This window comes from Urtica dioica, chromosome 4, assembly GCF_054948205.1.
Source record: "Urtica dioica subsp. dioica isolate 48M chromosome 4, U.dioica_male_clone48M_v1_H2, whole genome shotgun sequence".
In the NCBI taxonomy this organism is placed as follows: Eukaryota; Viridiplantae; Streptophyta; class Magnoliopsida; order Rosales; family Urticaceae; genus Urtica; species Urtica dioica.
This window is the reverse complement of record NC_142759.1, coordinates 19,604,545-19,625,193: the sequence shown is the minus strand read 5'-3', so window position 1 is coordinate 19,625,193 and position 20,649 is coordinate 19,604,545. Positions and strand designations below refer to the sequence as shown.

General features: G+C 35.9%; 1 protein-coding gene across 1 annotated transcript; it reads right to left on the bottom strand.

Annotated features, from left to right (window-relative positions):
• Positions 1 to 458: 458 nt before the first annotated feature.
• On the bottom strand, positions 459 to 10,741 carry LOC149401051 (isoeugenol synthase 1-like). Its single transcript, XM_089610588.1, has 5 exons — positions 10,571 to 10,741; positions 10,357 to 10,491; positions 10,164 to 10,253; positions 9,491 to 9,845; positions 459 to 664 (listed from the first exon to the last, which is right to left on the bottom strand). Exons 1-5 carry the CDS (start codon positions 10,739 to 10,741, stop codon positions 459 to 461), a joined length of 957 nt encoding a protein of 318 aa, XP_089466714.1.
• Between the last annotated feature and the right edge of the window lie 9,908 nt (positions 10,742 to 20,649).

Below are 20,649 nucleotides of genomic sequence, written 5' to 3'. Positions count from 1 at the left end.
AATTTATTTGTATTTGTTTTTTTCCTCGTCATAATAAGAAATGTTATTAATTGTTAATTCTTGAATTCCTTACGTAGTACAAACAGCTTGACACTTATTTTTTTTTTCTTCAAAATCAGTAATTCCAACGTAAAAGTGAAAGTAAAAATGATTCCTTATTTATGAAAATAAACCAATCAATTACTATTAATTGAATCAATTAAATATTTTATTTAATTTTCAAATAATAAAGCCAAGTATTAAATACTAAAACGCTGGAGTAAAGGGCAAAAAAGTCAACAAAAAATTGTTTGTACTCTGCCACATCATCATATGGCTATTTCTCTATAAAAATTGAAATGTTGTCTATTTAGCAATTCATATGTTTAAATATGGTTATATAACTAGAGAACCCATTAATTAATCTCATCATATGGAAAATATATAAATAATATAGAGATAGATGGAGGAGCGGTGGATCAGGCAAATGCGGCGAGTTTCGGGATCGGAGGAGGATTGACAACAAAAATGCGGAGCAAGTCGTGAACAGAGGTGTAATGGTGGTCAGGAAACAACGCGGAAGCTTCCACGTGGTTGCAAGGAGAGAGAGGGAAGCTCATTTGATCTCCTCTCACAAAGATGCTGTGTAGAATCGCCACTCGTATATTGTCTGGAAAGGGAACACCTGTTGAGTGAATTTATAATCTTAAACTATTCAATAAAAAAAATTAAGCATACAATATTTGAAAAATAAATACATTCATATTAGCTGGGCCATTTAACTTTACAATAATAATACCATTTGCTATGTAATTATAAAAAATTAACCAAAATCCAAATATTGGCACGTATATTAGTGAATCATTTGTGTAAATACTTTAATATATACCATTTTACCAAACTTAACCCATGTCCAATTTTTTTTTCATTTTTGTTTCCGTTTCTCCCCCTCTCTCGTGATCGATTGGAGAGAAATAGATTGGCCGAGACGAAGGAGAACACAATAAGAGAGAGAGATGGCGGGGAATTCAAGCTGTTGTGGGCGGAGAGGAGAATAACCGAGCCGTAGAAGGAGGGTCTCCTTCAGCGTAGAGAGAGAGAGAGAGAGAGAGAGAGAGAGAGAGAGAGAGAGAGAGAGAGATTGGGCTCGGACGGCTGGCTTGTTGTGATTTGCGGGCTCAAGATCAACTACGAGAGAGGAGGAGGGATGGTGGCTTCGAAGGCGGTCCAGAGGCTGGCGGAGACTTCTAAGTGCAACTCACCCAGGATGTCTGGTGTTTTTTTTTTTTTTTTTTATTTCTTGTTTTTTTTGTTGCTTTTTATAAAGGGCATAATACGTTAATTGTTTATGTGAATGGTAGTTGAATTCCAAGGGAACCACAATGAAGAAGGATAAAAAAAGTTTAGTAAAATTTCAAGATAAATCAGTCACGAATTTGGAGAACTTCGTGATCGATCGGTCACCAAATTAAAGAATTTTGTGACCGATTTCATTAAGTGTATTATAGTTTTTTTCGCAAGTCATTTAATAATATATGTGTCAATTTTTGAGTTTTGGTTGATTATCAGTAGTTGCCAAGAAAATGGTATTATTCCCACCTTTCATGTTAAACAGAAAAAGTATATATATGTATAATTAAAGATGACGAGGAGTTGATCAAGAAAATATGAGTAGTTGCCAAGAAAATGGTATTATTCCCACCTTTCATGTTAAACAAAAAAAGTATATACATATATATATATATATATATATATATATATATATATGTATAATTAAAGATGACGAGGAGTTAATCAAGAAAATATAGATTGAGCTTTAAAATTAGAAAAAATGGCATGAAGTAGCCAATTCAAACTATGGCTTTTGCAAAATAGCCATAGTTTCATTAGGTTAGGCAAAATAGCCAATTCAAAAATCCTTCCCCAAAAATCCCAAACAAAACACGATCTTCACACAATTTCCCCAAACAGAACACGTTCGATCGTGGCTGATGAAGAGGCGGCTCCGGCGGAGCCTGATGCTACAGCGGCTGCTCCGGCGGCGGTGGAAGAGGGTGCTCCGGCGGCGGCCAAACAGGGCGGCGAGGCTGTTATGGATGAGGGGTTGCCGTCGAATCCACTCCTGAATCCCCGTCGATCTCCTCGCTTCCGCCGCCGTGACGGAGAGTCTGACAGGAGGTAAGATCGACGGAGCGATCGGGAACATCGCGAGCGTCGAGGACGCAAGAATCGCGTCGCCGAAGAAGGAGATGTTTCGGTTCTGCTTCAGATCCTCGATTTCCAGATTGTCATTAAATTTAATCCTGCCTCGATTAATTTTAATCCAGCCGTCATAAACCTTACATTATGTCTTTATAGTTCGTTGGGATTAAATTTAATCCAACCTAGATTAATCTTACTTTGGCTAGTTTGCTTATAGTTGACAAACTATGACTATTTTGCAAAAGTTTAAGTTCTATTTGGCTATATAGCCGCTTGACCCTTAAAATTATTCAAATATTTAAAAAGTAATAATTTAATTTAATTTTATAAATGAAATATAGAAAGCTATCAAATATTAATAAATAACATAAGTATTAGCATATTATATATATATATATATATATATATATATATATATATATATATATATATATATAAAGCAAAATCATTTTTCACTAGTCTCATTTATATCTACAGTACTGCTTACTTTTTTGAAAATTGCATAAATAACCCTTAAAACTTACAAAATTCCAGAAACGACTTTAAAAAATAAACTTACAAAATTCCATAAACGAATTTAAAAAACAAAAATTCCACAAACAACTCTAAAAAGCGAAAATTCCAAAAACGACTCTAAAAATGAAAATTCCCTAAACTAACTTTAAAACGATAACAATTATTAGCCGATTAATAGTTTTATAATTCAAATTACTTATGATCAGTACAATTATTGAAAACTAATAAACATATAAGTAATGATGTTGGTTAATCATAATTTTTGTGTTGCTAAAGAAAAAAAATTGTGTTCATAATTACAACTTACTATTTCTAATTTTTTTTTATATCTAAGTTATTATTTAATTAAAATGGTTTTAGATATATATTAAAAGTGGTAAAAAAATGTTAACTTTTACGTATGACAAGTGACAACCAACAATTGCAAACCGTTCACATTATTATCTAAATTAAAATTTATCAAGCCCCCGGGCAACGCTGGGGTCTATTGCTTGTATATATATATTAGCCATTGTTATTATATATATATTTAGAATTATTTTTCCTTTTTCTTTATTTCATTTTTTTTGTTGTATTAGGGTTATATATACACAGACTATTGTATTTCTCTTTAATGCATTATCATTCAGACTATTTCTTCTATTTTCGTAATCCCAAAATCTTCATGGTATTAGAGCCCTAAAATCATTTTTCCACATTCGTTCACCGTTGGATTGTCACGAAATTTTCATAGATGTTCGTGAAACATATTCTCTCATTCTGAACGGTTGGGGAAATTGAGTTTACAGCTTCCTCAACCGTTGGATTATCACGAAATTTGAACAACATGTTTAGGACAATTAGAAGTACGTTTTGAACGGCGGGATTAAAGTTTTGAGCTTTCTATGTCTCTCCGTCGGGTGAATCACAGAGCTGCGAATTATTTGGCAATTTTACTTTGCATTTGGTAGTTTGGTTGTAAATTGCTTCGTTTTAGATTGTATATTGGGTTGTTTGGATTTCAATTTTGGTTGTTTGATTTATCTTTAGAGTTATGGCGAGGCACAATGACGAATGTGCTTACTGCAAGAAGAAGGGTCATTGGAAGTTTGAGTGTCTCGTATTGTTGAGTAGAGGTAAAACGCAGCCGCAACACCAATAACCACCACAGTCCCATCAGCGGTCGTTGGCCCCATTTTTGGATCCGTATATGTTTGTGTAGTTCCAGTTCCTTGCCTTGCAGGCTTATGTCATGTCACTCTTTTCCTCAGGCTTGTCTTTGTCGTCAGCCCCAGGTATACCATCCTCCTTGTGGATCCTTGATTCAGATGTCTCCAGCCATATGTCCCCTCACTTTTCATCTTTTGTGTCATTGTCTTGTCACTTATCTCTTCCTGTTATGACCGTCGATGACACCCATATGCCATCGGAGGGCGTTGGTCTGTTGTTACATCAAATATTTCTATTCCTAATGTCTATTATATCCCTAGTCTTGCTATAAATCTTGTGTCTGTTAGTCAATTGACCGAATCTGGTTTCTTAGTCACATTTTCTTCTTCCACTTGTTGTGTTCAGGATCCGCGATCTCAGACGGTGATTGGGACAGGCCGTAAACAGGGGAACTCTATGTCTTGGATGAACTCAAAGTATCGGGTGTGGCTGCCTCTAGTGTGGATTTATCTTCTTTTCGTTTGAGTCATTTGTCGTCTAACTTTTATTTGTGGCATTCTCGTTTGGGTCATGTTTCAGTGTCTCATTTGCATTTGTTGGTTTCTACGGGAGCTTTAGGTCATTTGAATTCCCATGATATTTCTGATTGTAGTGGTTGTAAACGTACAAAATTTTGAGCCTTACCATTTCAAAACAATGTTTCGTCATCTCTTGCTCGCTTTAATATTGTGCATTCTGATGTGTGGGGACCTGCCCCTGTGTCTACTAAGGGTGGTTATAGATATTACGTCTCTTTTATTGATGATTTCACTCGTTACACTTGGGTTTATCTTATGAAGCGTAGATATGATTTTTTGGGTATTTATCGTGATTTTAGAGCTCTCGTTAAAACACAGCACTCTGCTGTCATTAAATGCTTTCGTTGTGATTTAGGGGGTGATTATACTTCTAACGATTTTTTCCAGTTACTTGCTTCTGATGGGACCATTTGTCAAACTTCATGCACCGACACACCTTAACAAAACGGTGTTACTGGAAGGAAACACCGTCATCTTGTTGAGACTGCTTGCTCATTCCTATTGTCCGCCGAGGTTCCCATTATTTTTTGGGGGGAGGCTATCCATACCGCTGCCTATGTCATAAATAGAATTCCAACGTCTCATAATTCAGGTTTATCCCCTTTCGAAAAGTTGTTTGAAAATGTCCCTGATTATGCCTCTTTGCGTGTTTTTGGTTCCACTTGTTTCATGCTTCGACTTCACGTCGAGTGCGATAAATTGTCTCCTAAGTCTGCTTTGAGTGTCTTTTTGGGATATGGTGTTGGTCAAAAGGGATATCGTTGATTTGATCCGATCATCCAGAAATTGTATGTATCTCGTCATGTTGTGTTTTTAGAGCATATTCATTTCATCTCTGTTCCTGCTAGTTCTCATGACATGACTCAGAATGATCTTATTAGCATTGAACCTTTTGATATTGACACCGATGAGGTTGTACACAATGATACTTTGGTTCCTGAGACAAACACGCCTCCGACCCCTCCAGCTACGACTGCTCAGCCATCATTTGAGATTGTGGATCATCTTCCTCTGCATCAATCCACTAGTCCTCGTAAGTCCACTAATCTTCCCAAATTATCTTATTATTCATACTCTGCCTCTTTTGTTTCTTTTCTCATGTTTCTTCACTCTTTGTCTGAGCCTTTGTCCCATAGAGAGGCTGTTGTTGACCCCATTTGGCTGACTGCTATGGCTGAGGAACTTACAGCTCTACATCAGACTTACACTTGGGACTTTGTACTGTTGCCGTCGGGGAAGAGGGCTATCAGTTCTCGTTGGATCTATAAGATCAAGACCAAATTAGATGGGTCCGTGGAGCGGTACAAGGCTCGTCTTGTTGCTAAAGGCTATTCTCAAGAGTATGGTATGGATTATGAAGAGGCTTTTACGCCAATCGCAAAGATGACGACGATCCACGCTGTGATCGCTGTGGCTTCTGTACATCTTTGGCAGATATCTCAGATTGATGTGAAGAATGCCTCTTGTATGGTCATCTTCAAGAAGAGGTCTACATGACACCCCATCCTGGTGTTGCGCATCAGCCTGGTCTTGTGTGCAAGCTGCACAAAGCTCTTTATGGTCTCAAACAAGCTCCCCGAGCTTGGTTTGAGAAGTTCTCCACTGTGATCACCTCCCTCATGGTTTCATTCCTAGTCAGCACGATTCCGCTTTGTTCGTCAAGCATACAAGTAGAGGTCGTGTCCTATTGTCCTTGTATATTGATGATATGATTATTATCGACGATGATTATGATGGGATTGAATCGTTGAAGTCTGACTTGGCTCGGCGCTTTGCTATGAAAGATATGAGTTCTTTGCGTTACTTTTTTGGTATCGATGTGGCCTTCTTCCCGAAAGGCCACCCTCTATCTCAGTCAAAGTATATATCAAATCTTTTTGATCGGGCTCATCTCACTGATAGCAGGACCGTTGATACTCCTCTTGAAACTAATGCTCGCTACTCTCTATCTGACGGGTCTCTTCTTCCCGATCCTAGCCTATACCGCACGGTGGTAGGGAGCTTGGTTTATCTCACGGTTACTCGTCCCGACATTGCACATGCTTTTCATATTGTCAATCAGTTTGTCACTGCTCATATCACAGTTCATTGAGATGTCGTTCTTTGCATTCTCATGTATCTCTGTGGTACTCAGTTTCAGAGTCTATTGTTTTCTTCCTCGTCTTTGTTAAAGTTGCTCGCCTACTCTGATGTCGATTAGACTGGTGATCCTACAGATCGCACGTCCACCACTGGATTTTTTGTTTTCCTTGGACATTCACTCATTACTTGGAAGAGCAAGAAGCAAGATGTTATTTATCGCTCTTCCAGTGAAGTTGAGTATCGCACTATGGCCACGACTACATGTGAGATTGTTTGGTTACGCTGGTTACTTGCCGATCTAGGTGTCACTCTTCATCATCCCACGCCGCTATATCGTGATAATCCGAGTGCCATCCAGATTGCTTGTAACTCGGTCTTTCATGAGCGAACCAAACATATTGAGATTGATTGCCATTACACCCGCCATCATTTACAGCTTGGTACGATCACATTGCCATTGAGAATATTGCCCACTTGAAGATAATGAATAAATGATTACTAAATTCGATAATAAGATTACTCTATTAGCATTATATGATTAGTGGGTTGAGTTCTAAACAATTAGAATCAATAACAACTATCTTCCATAGCCTCCGTATTAAACTGAGTCACGTGCTGGGTACCTGAGTTCGGGCGGTGAGCTAAAACGAGGTCGATGACAGATATACGCCTGGAAAGCTATATCTAAAGTCATATATGTGGAACACATAGGTGAAGGCTGATCACTATGTGGGAGCATTCTACACTAGTGGTAAGTGTACGACTTGGACAGGTCTTAGTTGTAGATGTGTCGTTTAAGGACCGTTACGACACACTAACCGAGGCCGTTATGACGGTCACAGTGAGACTTGATCTGAATCCTGAAGTGATCATGGACACTGGGTCATGTTACTGAGCTCTTTGACTCATTCGCTAAAAGGCTATTCATGCTAATCACATCTTATGTCTTGGGAATCTCTCAGAGCATGATTCGAGTGGGAAGTGATTTACAGATACGGAATCCAGCCTTCCTGAAAGAAGGTTAATGTTCACTCACCTAAGGGTTGATTCCAGAACCGATAGATTGCTAGCACTTTCGAAGTAAGTAACGTTCGAAAGAATCTTTCGCTGGGGAAGCAACAATGCTTAGGGCTGATATGTATCAAGAGAAGTATAACGGAAAAATTGACTTCTCTTGACACGGGTTGAATGTGGAGGATCTTGATCACGAACTGACTATATCAGTGGACACTCGTCACGATGAGTAAATATAATTCTAGTATTAAAGGAGAGTTCAGTCTTGGCTTACAAAGTGGAGTATTTGACCAAGATTAGACGAATCGATGGAAAAAGAGAAAGGACTATTTCTTCTTTTTCATCGAATTTGTTAAGCTTCTATTACTAGGTCCATAGTCCCCGATTCGGCTCTGATAAAGGCGGATAAGAACTTTCGTACATTAATTCTGGAAAACGGGTATTCGCAGAATTAAATAAATATTTATGGTAGAATTGTTTATTTATTGTTTGATCAAGTAAATAAACAATTATTAATTATTTGTTTATTGTTGGACCAAGTAAATAAATGATTAATTGGGTTTTAAGCAATTGGGCCTTGCACACATGGAAAAGTCGAATTAGGTTTTTTGGCACTAGGGTTTGCGCATATCTCCTTGGCCGTGTGCCATCAAGTTCGAAAATTTCAAAATTGGTATTTACCAATATTTTCTCTTTAGTTGTTTAAATAAAGGAGAGAGAATAATATAAGATATTGTCCTATATTCTCTCCTTATTTAAAGGAAAGTATTTAGGAGAATATATGAGAATATATTTAAAGGGAAATAATATATTCTCCTTTATTATCTCACTAAATAAAATATTCTCTATTTAAATAGAGAATAATATCTCATAGATATTGATCTGATGGATGAGAGAAAAAGTAGGATTCACTTGTTGAGATCCAATGGTCTAGATTTAATCCACTAGTGTGAACACAATAAAAGGAAATAAAATATTCTGGAAGGTTCCATGAATATCTCCTTTTACTACTATAACTGGGGGTTCATGATAAGGCAAAAATAAGGAATTAATTTGTGGAATATTTCGTGGCTCTCCCTCTTGGCCGTGCGAAATTTTCTGCCTCTCCACCTCGGAAATTCGTTTCCATTCTTAGTAAAATAAGAGCGAGATTTGAAACACCATGTTTCTCATCTAGTGAGATAAAGACTGTACCCACTCATCTTTCTTATTCGTCTCGGAGATTACGTTTCGGAAGACTAAGGTGTCATCCTCGAGTCCTTCATCAAGACGACGCAAGGAGTACGCGATTGGTTTAGGAGCGTTCTGTAGCTGAACCGAAAATCAATGTAAGTATTCGTTTTTTTGCTCAAATCGGTTGCTTGATAAATATGCTCTAGCGAATTAAATTAATTAATCATAACTAGATCTTGTTAATTATAACCATAATTTAATTAGCTTATGATCAGCGTAATTAATTATTTTTCCGCATTAATATGGTTATATGGGAGAATCATCTCCAACGAGTCGTATCAGAGCGATTGTTCGTGTCTGATACGCGCTTGATTCCCCAACAACCATTTGTTCCCTCTTCTCTTCAGATTGCCGATTTATTCACGAAAGCTCACTCCATTTCGCGCTTCCACTTCTTAGCTGACAAACTCTCAATGCTTATTGCTATAACATCGTGAGTTTTAGGGGGGATATTAGCATATACATATATATAGATATATACATATTAGCCATTATTATTATTATATATATTTAGGATTATTTCTCTTTTTCTTTATTTCCTTTTTTGTTGTATTAGGGTTATATATACCCAGACTATTGTATTTATCTTTAATGCATTATCATTCAGATTATTTCTTTTATTTTCGTAACCCCAAAATCTTCAATAAGCACACAAATACTAACTAATAACAAGATTTTTAAATTGAGGGGGGCTATAGCGCCCTAACTACTACCTGGCTTCGTGCCGGATTACTTACTGTGGGAAAGGTTTATGAGTTGTTCCTCGGTGACGTGAGTCGTGTGAAGACTACGACCGGTGATGGACTCCCATGAAGATATCAAATTCAATTGTGTCGTGATGTTTCGATTGGGGCGACATACTAACACTCGATTCTCTGCCCTCTGATCGTTTGCCGCTCTCACCGTGTACACCGCTACGTCTTCCTCGTAGTTTAACACCGCTTTGGTATTACCGGAGCCATAAACAGAGACTTGGTGGTCAAGGTTAGAGCTATGGTAGGGGCTAAGCAAGATGTTGATGAAATAGGCCGCTAGCGAGTTAGCGGACACGAACGTGTACGGAATTCCAGAAGCCTCCGTCGCTCTCCTCACCTTTAGAGATTAGATCGGTTAAAATTATCCGATTAATTGATTTGTATTAAAATACAAATTTAAACTGGTCTTGGTTGGTTAAAATTAACCAAACAATTATTTTAACCGATTTTCCCATGGTTAACCGCGAAAAGGTTTCTAAATAAATCTCATTAGTTTACAAGTTAATTACATAATTGGTTTAATCGTTTCAATTTCAAAATCTTAAGATTTAACCGGTTTAACTTTTAACCGTATTTGATGGTTAATGGTCAATTGTTAACTGTTTAATATGATTAAAGGTTAAATCGATTAACTGATTTTCCCATCTCTCCTCACCTTCCTCTTGTTCTCCAGCAACGCCTCGAACGGACTCAACACTCCTCTCACGCTGTCCACTTCATTCCCGAACTCCGACGGAACAAATCTCTGCTTTGTCGTCATATCATACCATATATCGTACATGATAAGAAGCCATGGCATATATGCATATATATATATATACATATATATAGTGTAAGTATGCTAGTACCTTGATATTGCCAGCCTCTTTGATGGCTGCGATGATCTTAAGCTGATCAAGATGGCAAGGGACTGGCAACGTTGAAATCACCACGTCCACTTCTTTAACGGCCTTCACCAACTTCTCATGCTCATCCAATGACCCCTATATTTGTTGTAAAAGCATTTTATTCGATGCAGATATGTATGTATACACAATGTATATTGTTATGTGTGATACGTACTTGGATAATGGTGACTCCGATGGAGTCGAAGTGTGCGAGGTTTGAAGGATTGTTGGGTCGGACAAACGCAAAAGTGGGATGGCCAAGAGATAGGCTAGCCTTAACCATGTATCGCCCAACATACCCACTTGCCCCAAATATCAATATCTTGCTCTTTGACCTATAATCCATACTCGTATTCAACAATAATTAATGTATTTATACGCTTGCTTTATACATCTGCTTCTTTTTCTTTTGATTTGGTGCTCCTAGACCCTTGTACATACGGAGCAAGTCCAAACTACTAGTTTCTTATTTTCTAACAACGTTAAGGGTATATATAAGTGAATATTGAGCGTAAATCAGTGCGAGCGCCTATGCAAACCTATTCAACAAAAGATAAATAAGGTCCCTCAGATCATCAGGGCAGGGACCACAATGCTCACAAAACAACTATCTGAGGTTGGAAAGTTAACGCAACAGAAAAGAAAAATATGAGGTTGGAAATTTATTCATAAAAGTTAGAAACGGGTATAGGAAATAACCATATATTTTTCCCTTAAGAAACATTCTATTATCCCATGTGGGTACTGTAGCTACTAGTAACCGTTTCTTTCACTAAATAAGTGGCACGTGACTTTCATTATAAGGAGTAAGCGAATGCAGGCATATTTGTGGGGTCCACTTTCTGGATGAGTAACCAGCTACACACAAAAAAAGAAAAAGAAAAAAAAAGAGAAAACAATTTAAGATAAAGCCAAAATAAAGACTAACGTTTCTTTATTGGCTGTAAAAAACTAAAGCCAAAATTTAATGGGTCCACTAATTTTCCTTCTCTCCCTCTTCTCTCTTTTCTTTAGCTTTCACTCTCTGATTGCCATACATATGATCAAAACATTTAGTATAGATACATATTGATATTATACATACGCCTGTACATCGGATTGGATTATTCGATTTTATACTTTTGCCGGACCCAATCCGATACATTCGATTTGTCAATATGAAAACCTAAACCAAATCGCTTGTAGTATGTGAACCAAACCAACCCGAACTTAAAACGATCGGGTTGGTTTTGATTGATTTGTTTGGGGCGGTTCGAGTCGACTTGTTCGGGTTCACCGTAATTTAGTAAGGTAAATCAAGGAAAAAAATGCCGTTTTCGTTGCCGTTTCGAGCCTCCTGATTTACGGAAAATCGTCATGCCGATGGAAAACCGAACGGAAAAATTGTGGAAAAGGGCAAGTGAAATGCCGTTTTCGATGAAAAACCGACGTGTCGACGGAAAATCGAACGGAAATAATGTGGTAAAATATATTAAAAAGATAATACATAATTATATATATGTATCTTTTGAATTTTGAAACTTGAAAAATATATTCTATATAATATCTATAGATTTAGTACGTATTTATACGTATTGGTAATTTATTTTTTTGTTGAAAGTAATATGTATAATAATGTTTTGGGTTTAATACCCATATTTTGTTTTTTATTATTACTCAATTTTAAGTAGTTTACACTAGGGATGACAATTTCGTGTTCGTGTCGTAATCGTGTCGTGTTAATCGTGTTTGCATAAATAATTGTTAGAACCAAATCCGACCATTTATTAATCGTGTTTGAAGTCTAGATCCAAATCCGACCATTTATTTTTTTACAGATCCATAACCGTTTAAATTAAACCATTAAATAGTCGTGTTAAATGGATTATTTAATCGTGTTTAGACATTCGGACTCAATTAATTGCGATGAAATTATACGAGATAAGCCACTTCAAACGTGGTAATTGCAATCTAGCCGACGTTTAAACAAACTTTCAAATATAGCCACAAGTGATGACGTGGCCTATATTAATCATGATGAAAATTACATCTTTGTCCATTTTAGAAAAATCGGCTTAAAAAAAGTTGCAGCCCACATTTGGAATCATTTTTTATAGCCAACGTTTATTATTTTTGAGACTTTAATATACGTCTCTACTATTTGAATTTCTTTCCTTTTTTTTTTATAGTACAATCGGTTTATATTTAAATCTATTTAAAATTAAAATTCTTTCAAATGATATCTAGCCAATTTGATTTGGTAGTTATCACACAACGTTTTTTAACAACAAATTCTACCATTAAAGGACTAGATATGATTCTCTCTCTCTCTCTCTCTCTCTCTCTCTCTCTCTCTCTTGAAAACAATGCGGCAATTCCAGAAGATTACGAAGCCCATGCTCGCCGCCGTCGAACACGATCTCTGACCACTCGCGGATCTTTGCAGCGCCGTCACTCTGCGGAACCACCACATGATCATAATTACGCTACCATGCTGATCCGACGGCCATGGACGGCGGTCTCCATTCGCAGAAGCACGGGAAGCCAAAAGATCCTTGGCGGCCGCTGTTAATTTATGTTAATTTCAGTAAATTTTTTAAATAGAAACGGAGCTGAATTGATCACACGTCGAGCAACAAAAATGTCAAAGGTTGAGAGATTGATAATGGTGAAGCTTTCATGGCCGGATGCAGTTGATTTTGGATGAATATCAATTCTGTTGAATATTTCTGTTTATTTTTGTAAATTTTTGTGTATATTTCTCCTCGTCGTTTGAGGCTCAGACCCACCAAACTCAATCTCTCTCTACAACTTCCCCATATTCAAGTTTATGTGTAAATTTTCTGTTTATTTTGGTTTAATTTCTGTTTATTTATGTTAATTTTAATAAATTTTTTAAATAGAAACGGAGCTGAATTGATCACACGTCGAGCAACAAAAATGTCAAAGGTTGAGAGATTGATAATGGTGAAGCTTTCATGGCCGGATGCAGTGATTTTGGAGATGTCGGTGTTTTTGGTGGGTCTCTTTGAAAGTGAAATGAAAAGTATGGAGAGAGAAAGATCTTTGAATATTAAATGATATCCTTTTTTAGATGGTTGTGAGATTGTACCCGATTGTGTAATCAAATGACAGGATTAAAAAATTCCCTTATAAAACTATTGCCTTTTAAACATATCTTTTGAATTTGGTCTTCTACAAACGTTGGCTACTACTTTTAAAAAGAAAGCATTATAATTACTTAGGGGTATTTCAGTTATTTTGTACCCGTAAATTTCAAAAATTGGCTAGATTAAAAAATTAACCAAACGTTGGCTAGATCTCAAAAACCACGTTTCAATTTGGCTACGTTGCTAGTTTGCCCTTATAAAATTAGTCAAAACTCCAAAATAAAATAAAATTAGCAAAAACATAATAGCCATAGGAAAATAAAATTACCATAAACATAATAGCCATAGGAAAATAAAACTCAAAAATACAATTATCTTTCACAAAAACAAATAAAAAAGACATACGATTAGTTTTAGTCAATACGAATACTTGAACCTTCGGATTCTACATCCTCATCACGTAACTTAAACTTCAAAACGTCTTTTATGAAAACATCGGCTTCTCCATTTGATCCTACATAAATTTTATAATTAGTAAATATATCAATACAAAAATAAATTCAAGACTAATAAAATGAATTGTGGTTGTTCGATATGAATTGAATTGAAATCAAATAAAATTGAATACAAAACATTATTATGAGATTATTGTTATTGTGTATGTGAATTGTAATTGTCCGAAATAAATTGAATTTAATTGAAACCGAATAAAATAGAATACGATATGTTATTACGAGACTATTGTTATTGTGATTGTAAATTGTCATTATGAGAACACCCATTTGACATACTAGTTAAATCAGTAATTGAAAACAACTAATTGAATATTGATTTTATGTTTATAGTTTTAAATTAATAATTTTACATACATAATATTAATCGTGTTTAACCGGATCGTAATCGTGCTATTACTCGTAATCGTTTTAATTGGGTCATATTCGTGCGGGTCGTAATCGTGTTTCGTGTCGACCATTTAATAATCGTGTTAATCGGATTTTTATCGTGTTATCGTAATCGTGTCGTTTTGACCCATTATTTAATCGTGTTACCGTGTTCGACCCAATTAAGAACCGACCCATTTATTGAGATCCAAATCCGTTTTAAATCGTGTCGTAACCGTTTCGTGTTTCGTGTCCGGACCAAATTGTCATCCCTGGTTTACACCCATCAATCATTTGCTTCTTCAAGAGAACATAAACGTGACAGTATTCGTTGGGCACATGATTCCAAACCTGAGCCCACCACAAACGACAACCAATCAATCACTCTCGTAATAAAAAAACATGCGTATTATGTTCGTTGCAAGTGATCAATACACGTAACATCATTTATTCTATATAATGTGTATATTTTATTATATGAACATAATACGCATGTATACATCTCCTTTAATTTCCAAACACTTCACCATTTGCTTCTTCACAAGTTTGTAGTCGTAAATCAAGTTGTATAGATATCTGATTTTAGTTCAAATTTGACTTGAGAATCTCTTTTTTCAGTCGCCGAAAAAAATGATGGTTCGCCGGAAAAATGGAGGTTCGCCGGAAAAAAATGGAGGTTCGCCGAAAGTCCTCCACAAAATCTGAAAAAATTTATATATGATAGATCGTCACATTACAAACAACATTCATGAAGGGAATTTTATGAAAAAAAATCATTTTACCCCGGAAATTGAAGATTTAAATTTCCGATTTTCGTTTTTTTTTCTTTTCTTTGGATTTTCGGCGAGTTTCCTGAAAATAATGAGGGTTTTATACGTGGTTTTGAACGACAATTTCCGGCAGAAAATGACCGAAACGGCATGTCATTTCGTGGAAAGCCGAACGACATAATAGAAGGAAATGACACACTTGACTTTCGCTCGCCGTTGACTCACCGAAATGGAATTTCCAGGCCAATTTTCAGGAAATCCGACGACATTTTATTCATTGAGGTAAATAAGTGTAAAACATTACACAAAAATCAATAGAAATATTTCAAGCAAATCTAAAAAAAAAAAAAAAAAAAAAATCCAAAAGATCATAGAAACTAGAAAATCACCATAATCTAAAATAAATAAGGGTAATTTAGCAAAATAGCCAACTTAAACGTTGAGAATTGCTAAATAGCCAATGTTTGGTAAATAGTAGGTAAATAGCCATTTTTATATATTTACAAACGTAAATATCAAGTAAATAGTCACTGCCATATTAAGCCACGTCATCATTTATGACTATTTACTTAATATTTACCAAACCTTGGCTATTTAGCAATATCAAACGTTTAAGTTGGCTATTTTTCTAATTTTTTGAATAAATAAATAGTTTTTTTTCTCTTGATCATGAAAAACTCAAGTCTTGATGCAAAAAATAAAAAGGAACTCAAGTCTGTTGCTATTTGCTCTTTGCTAAAGTTCATGACGACGAAGACCTACAAAACACATAACTAATAATGAATTAATTCGAATTCTCGTAGTAAGATCATGAATCATATATCATATATGTTTTCTTTTTACCTTGATAAATGACAATATATTTTGTTCAAAAATAAGACCCAGAGCCAAAGCCAGAAAAAGAGCACGACCCTCCTGATTCGAAATTAAGAGACCCTTCTAATATCTCTGCAATTTTAAAAGCACACAAGAATATTGGAATAAAATATTATTAATAATTTTTTGAACAGTTTTTTGGGGCTTCTAATTACCTGTTTTCACGATCGATTATGAAGATTGTAGATTTTCTACTTCTTCTTTCAATTCTTCCACAATTAGTGACACATCATCACCAATCAACCAATCCCTCAAACAAATCAAAGCTTCTACCATTCTTGGATGCAAAGAACTTCAGAATTTATCAAGAACTCTACCACCAGTAGAGAATGCTGATTTGGAAGCAATGTTTGAAACTTGAGCTGCTAAGATGTCTCGAGCAATGGATGATAAAGTTGGATACTTTGAACTATTCAACTTCCACCAAGAAAGTATATCAAACTTAGCAAACAAAACAAACGGCTCGCGCGATTCCATCAAGTATGCATCAACTTTGTTCCTAGCACCATGATTGTAATCACAAGTTTTCATAAGTCCACTCAAGATGGCTGAAGTACAAGTGTTGCTTTGAGGAAGTGGCTGCGATTGAGACACTTGTTTTTCTTTGGTAGATGTATGGTTCTCATTGTAAAACTTCAACAATTCTTGAAACTTCTCTTTAATTCGAAAGCACACCATATCAGCCTCCATCGTTTCACCGATTTCCATTTCAATACAAACCTTCACAAGTCCCATCTTGTACCGAGGGTCAAGAACGGCGACAATAATCAACATGTCATTGATTTTGTCCGCATCACCCCAATACTTATCAAACTTAGCCTTCATGTTGAAAGTCATGTTTCTTAAAATACTTGTTTGTGCTGACTTTAGTGTTGTTAACAGCTGCCTAACTTCATAGATTTCACGGAAGAATAGATTCGCCGTCGTGTAGTGTGTCCCGCTGAACTTTAATATTACATCGTAGAATGTCTTCAAGAAAGTAACGTACTCTTTTGCTTTCTCCATATCGATACCAGTTGGAGGCCATTTTTGTTGTTTCCCATCTTCATTCTCTCTAAAATAGTTCTCGTAATTTCCGTCAACCACCATCATATCAAATGCCTTTTCGTATTTTATTGTTGTCTCTAGCATAAGATATGTTGAGTTCCATCGGGTGGGAATTGTTAGGAATATTGCCCACTAGAAGATGATGATTACTAAATAAGATTAGAAGTTACTTTATTAGCATCATATGATTAGTGACTTGAGGTCTGATAACATTCAGAATCAATAACAACTATCATCCATAGTCTCCGTATCAAACTGAATCGCATGCTGGACATCCGAGATCGGGCGATGAACTAAAACTTGGTCGATGACTGATATGCGCCTGGAAAGCCTTATCTAAAGTCATATATGTGGAACATGAGTGAGAGTTGATCACTCAGTGGGAGCATTATACAGTTGCAGAACGTGTATGACCTGGACAAGCTTTGGTTTGAATAGATGCGTCGTTTAAGGACAGTTACGACACACTAGCCAGGGTCACAAATGATGGTCACAGTGACGCTTGATCTTAATCCTGAAGTGATAATGGACTTCTAGTTCGTGTTACCGGGTTCTTTGATTCATCACGTTAAAGGCCAATGAAGATTGAATAAATGGATGTTTTGGGAACTTGGGACATGATCGTAGAAGGGAAGTGTTTCACAGACGATTAATTGTACATAATCCAGCCTTCTTGAAAGAAGGTTAATATTCTCTCACCTAAGGGTTGATTCCAGAACCGATTAATTGTGCACACTTCCGAAGTTGGCCTACGTTCGGTTGAATCTTTCGCTTGGGAAGCAACGATGCTTAGGGCTTATATGTAACGAGAAATGTATAACAGAACAAATTGACCTATCTCGATACGGGCAGAACCTGGAGGATCATGATCACGTACTAACTAAATCAATGGACACTCGTTACGATGAGTAAATATAATTCTAGTATTAAAGGAGAGTTCAGTCTTAGCTTACACGGTGGAGTATTGACTAAGATTAGACAAATCGATCGAAAAAGAGAAAATGACTATTTCGTCTTTTAATCGGATTTGTTAGCTTCTACTACTAGGTCCATCGTCCCCGATTCGGCTTCGATAAAGGCGGATAAGAACGTTAATATAATAGTATGTATTATTATTATAATCTCACTTGCTGTAATAGTGATTGACAACATTAATTCCAAAAAGGGTATTTTGGGAATTACATAAATAATTTATAGTAAAGCTGTTTATTTATTGCTAGATCAAGTAAATAAACTTATTATTTATTGTTGGACAAGTAAATAATTGTTTAATGAGTTTAAATCTATTAGGCCTTGAAAAAGCAAAAAATCGTCTACCCCTATGGTGTTGGACGTTTTTTGCACTGATGTGGTAACCAGTATTTTTTTTCTTCTGTTTTTCTGTTCCTAAAATATAGGAGAATAAATAGGAGATATATTTTCCTATATTCTCTCCTAATATTTAGGCTAAATATTAGGAGGATATTTATGAGAATATATAGGAGAATATAATTTCCTAGATTTTCTCAACAGAAAATATTTTATACTGTTGTATAAAATAAAATCCTAGATATTGATCTGATGGATGAGAAGAAAAATAGGATTCACTTGTTGAGATCCAATGGCTGAGATTTAATCCACTAGTATGAACACAATAAAATGAAATAATATCTTTTAGAATATTCTGGAATATTCTATAAACATACCTTTTAAACTGCTATAAATAGAGGGCTTATGAGAAGCAAAAAAAATTGAACCTAATTGCCAAGGAATTTCGTGGCCTCTCTCCCTTGAGTGTTCCGACCTAATTCCTCTACTCCTTCCCCTCGGAATTGCTTCAAATCCATTCTTAGAAATAAGAGAGAAAGATCGGAAACACCCCGTTTCCAGATCTAGTGAGATATAACGAAGCTCACTCTTTTGTCTTATCTTTCTCGAAGATTACGTTTTGGAAGACTTTGGTGTCATCACATATCGAGTCCTTGAAGGAGGAGTTCCAGATCTGATTGTGTGGAGGCTTGTACGTTCAAGACGAAGACGGATTGTGAAAGCTTTTGGTTTGTGAGCCAAAAACTGTAAGTTTTCTTAAACTCGTCTTTTATCTAATATGGTTGCTTGATGAAGTTTATTATGATTAATTAATTAAGTAATCTAGATCTTGTTTAATAACCATGTTAATAATTAGCTCTTATTAGCGTAATTATTATTTTCCGCATTTAATTGGTTATTTAAGGTACAATAATCACCAACATGAACATATAAGCACAAACCAGCCTTAGAGTCGATTTTTTCTTCAACGACGCATTCATCAAACTTCTTTGCTCTTGTTGTAGAAGACCGAAAAAACTTCACTGCATTTCTGATCATCTCAACAGAGTCATCGATTTCCTTCAAACCTTTAGTCACAATCAAATTCACGATATGAGTGCAGCAACGAATATGCAGAGACTTACCATCTAGAAGAACACAACCGGGGATGTCTTGTAGTCTTCTTTACATGTAAGTCAATGCTGTATCATTTGAGGAAACATTATCAACTGTGACTGGAACTAATTTTGTAATTCCCCATTCGCGGATACATGTCTCGAGCTCTCTTCCAATAGTATCTCCTTTGTGGTTGAGAACAAGGAAAAAATTAATGATCCTCTTATGGAACTTCCAATTGTCATCTATAAAATGAACGGTGACACACATGTAGTTTAGATTCTGAATAGACCTCCATGTATCTGTAGTTAGAGACACTCTATACTTCTGCAAGATTGTCTTCATACTTTTTTTTTTCTTCTAAATATGTTTGATACACATCTCTAGCCACTATAACTCGAGAAACAAGAGCAAGTCTAGGCTGAATGGTGAAGCTAAATTGTTTGAAAAAACTATTCTCAATGTGCTTGAACGGTAACTCGAAACCAACTATATACTCAACGCAAGCCCTCCTACCTTTTTCCTTGGTGAAGTTAGCGATAGTCAAATTACTAACCACGTCGCCACTCTCGTTTTTGTGTATCAAAACTGTTTGCTTTGGATCTTCTTTCTCTTGCCTTCCCGTGAATTTTTTACACATTCCCATATGAGAATTCAAAGTGCTCGTACCATGCTTCTTTCCATGACAAGAAAATTCTTCTTGACAATAATTACAAATAACCCTCAAACCATTTGAAGTTTTGACAAAATGGTTCCATACCTCGGATCTTCTTTTAGGCTTTCTCTTCCACAAAGTAGTTTGACTACTTTGAGTGTTGTTCGCAGTTTCATCATCTTTCTCGTGATCGCTTATTGGAATTGGCTCCAAAAAAGTATCCATTGTAATCAAAAGCATGTATTAAGAAATTAAAAATAACCGAAGACAATGATTAGTGGTCTCGGTGCAAACTGTCATAGCCTCTGGCTCTTAATGTTACTCTAAATTATTCATGCCTGTTGAGTTATTTTAAACGGTGACCGAAACATGGTAACACTATCATAAGAGATTGGTAATTAATCATACCTGTTGAATAATTTGTGTATCAAACTATCATTATTGGCTAAGCTTCCATTATGTTTTAGATTTGTTAAAACTAGTAGAAAATGGTAACACTATCATAAGAGATCGGTAGCATTATCATAGGCTTG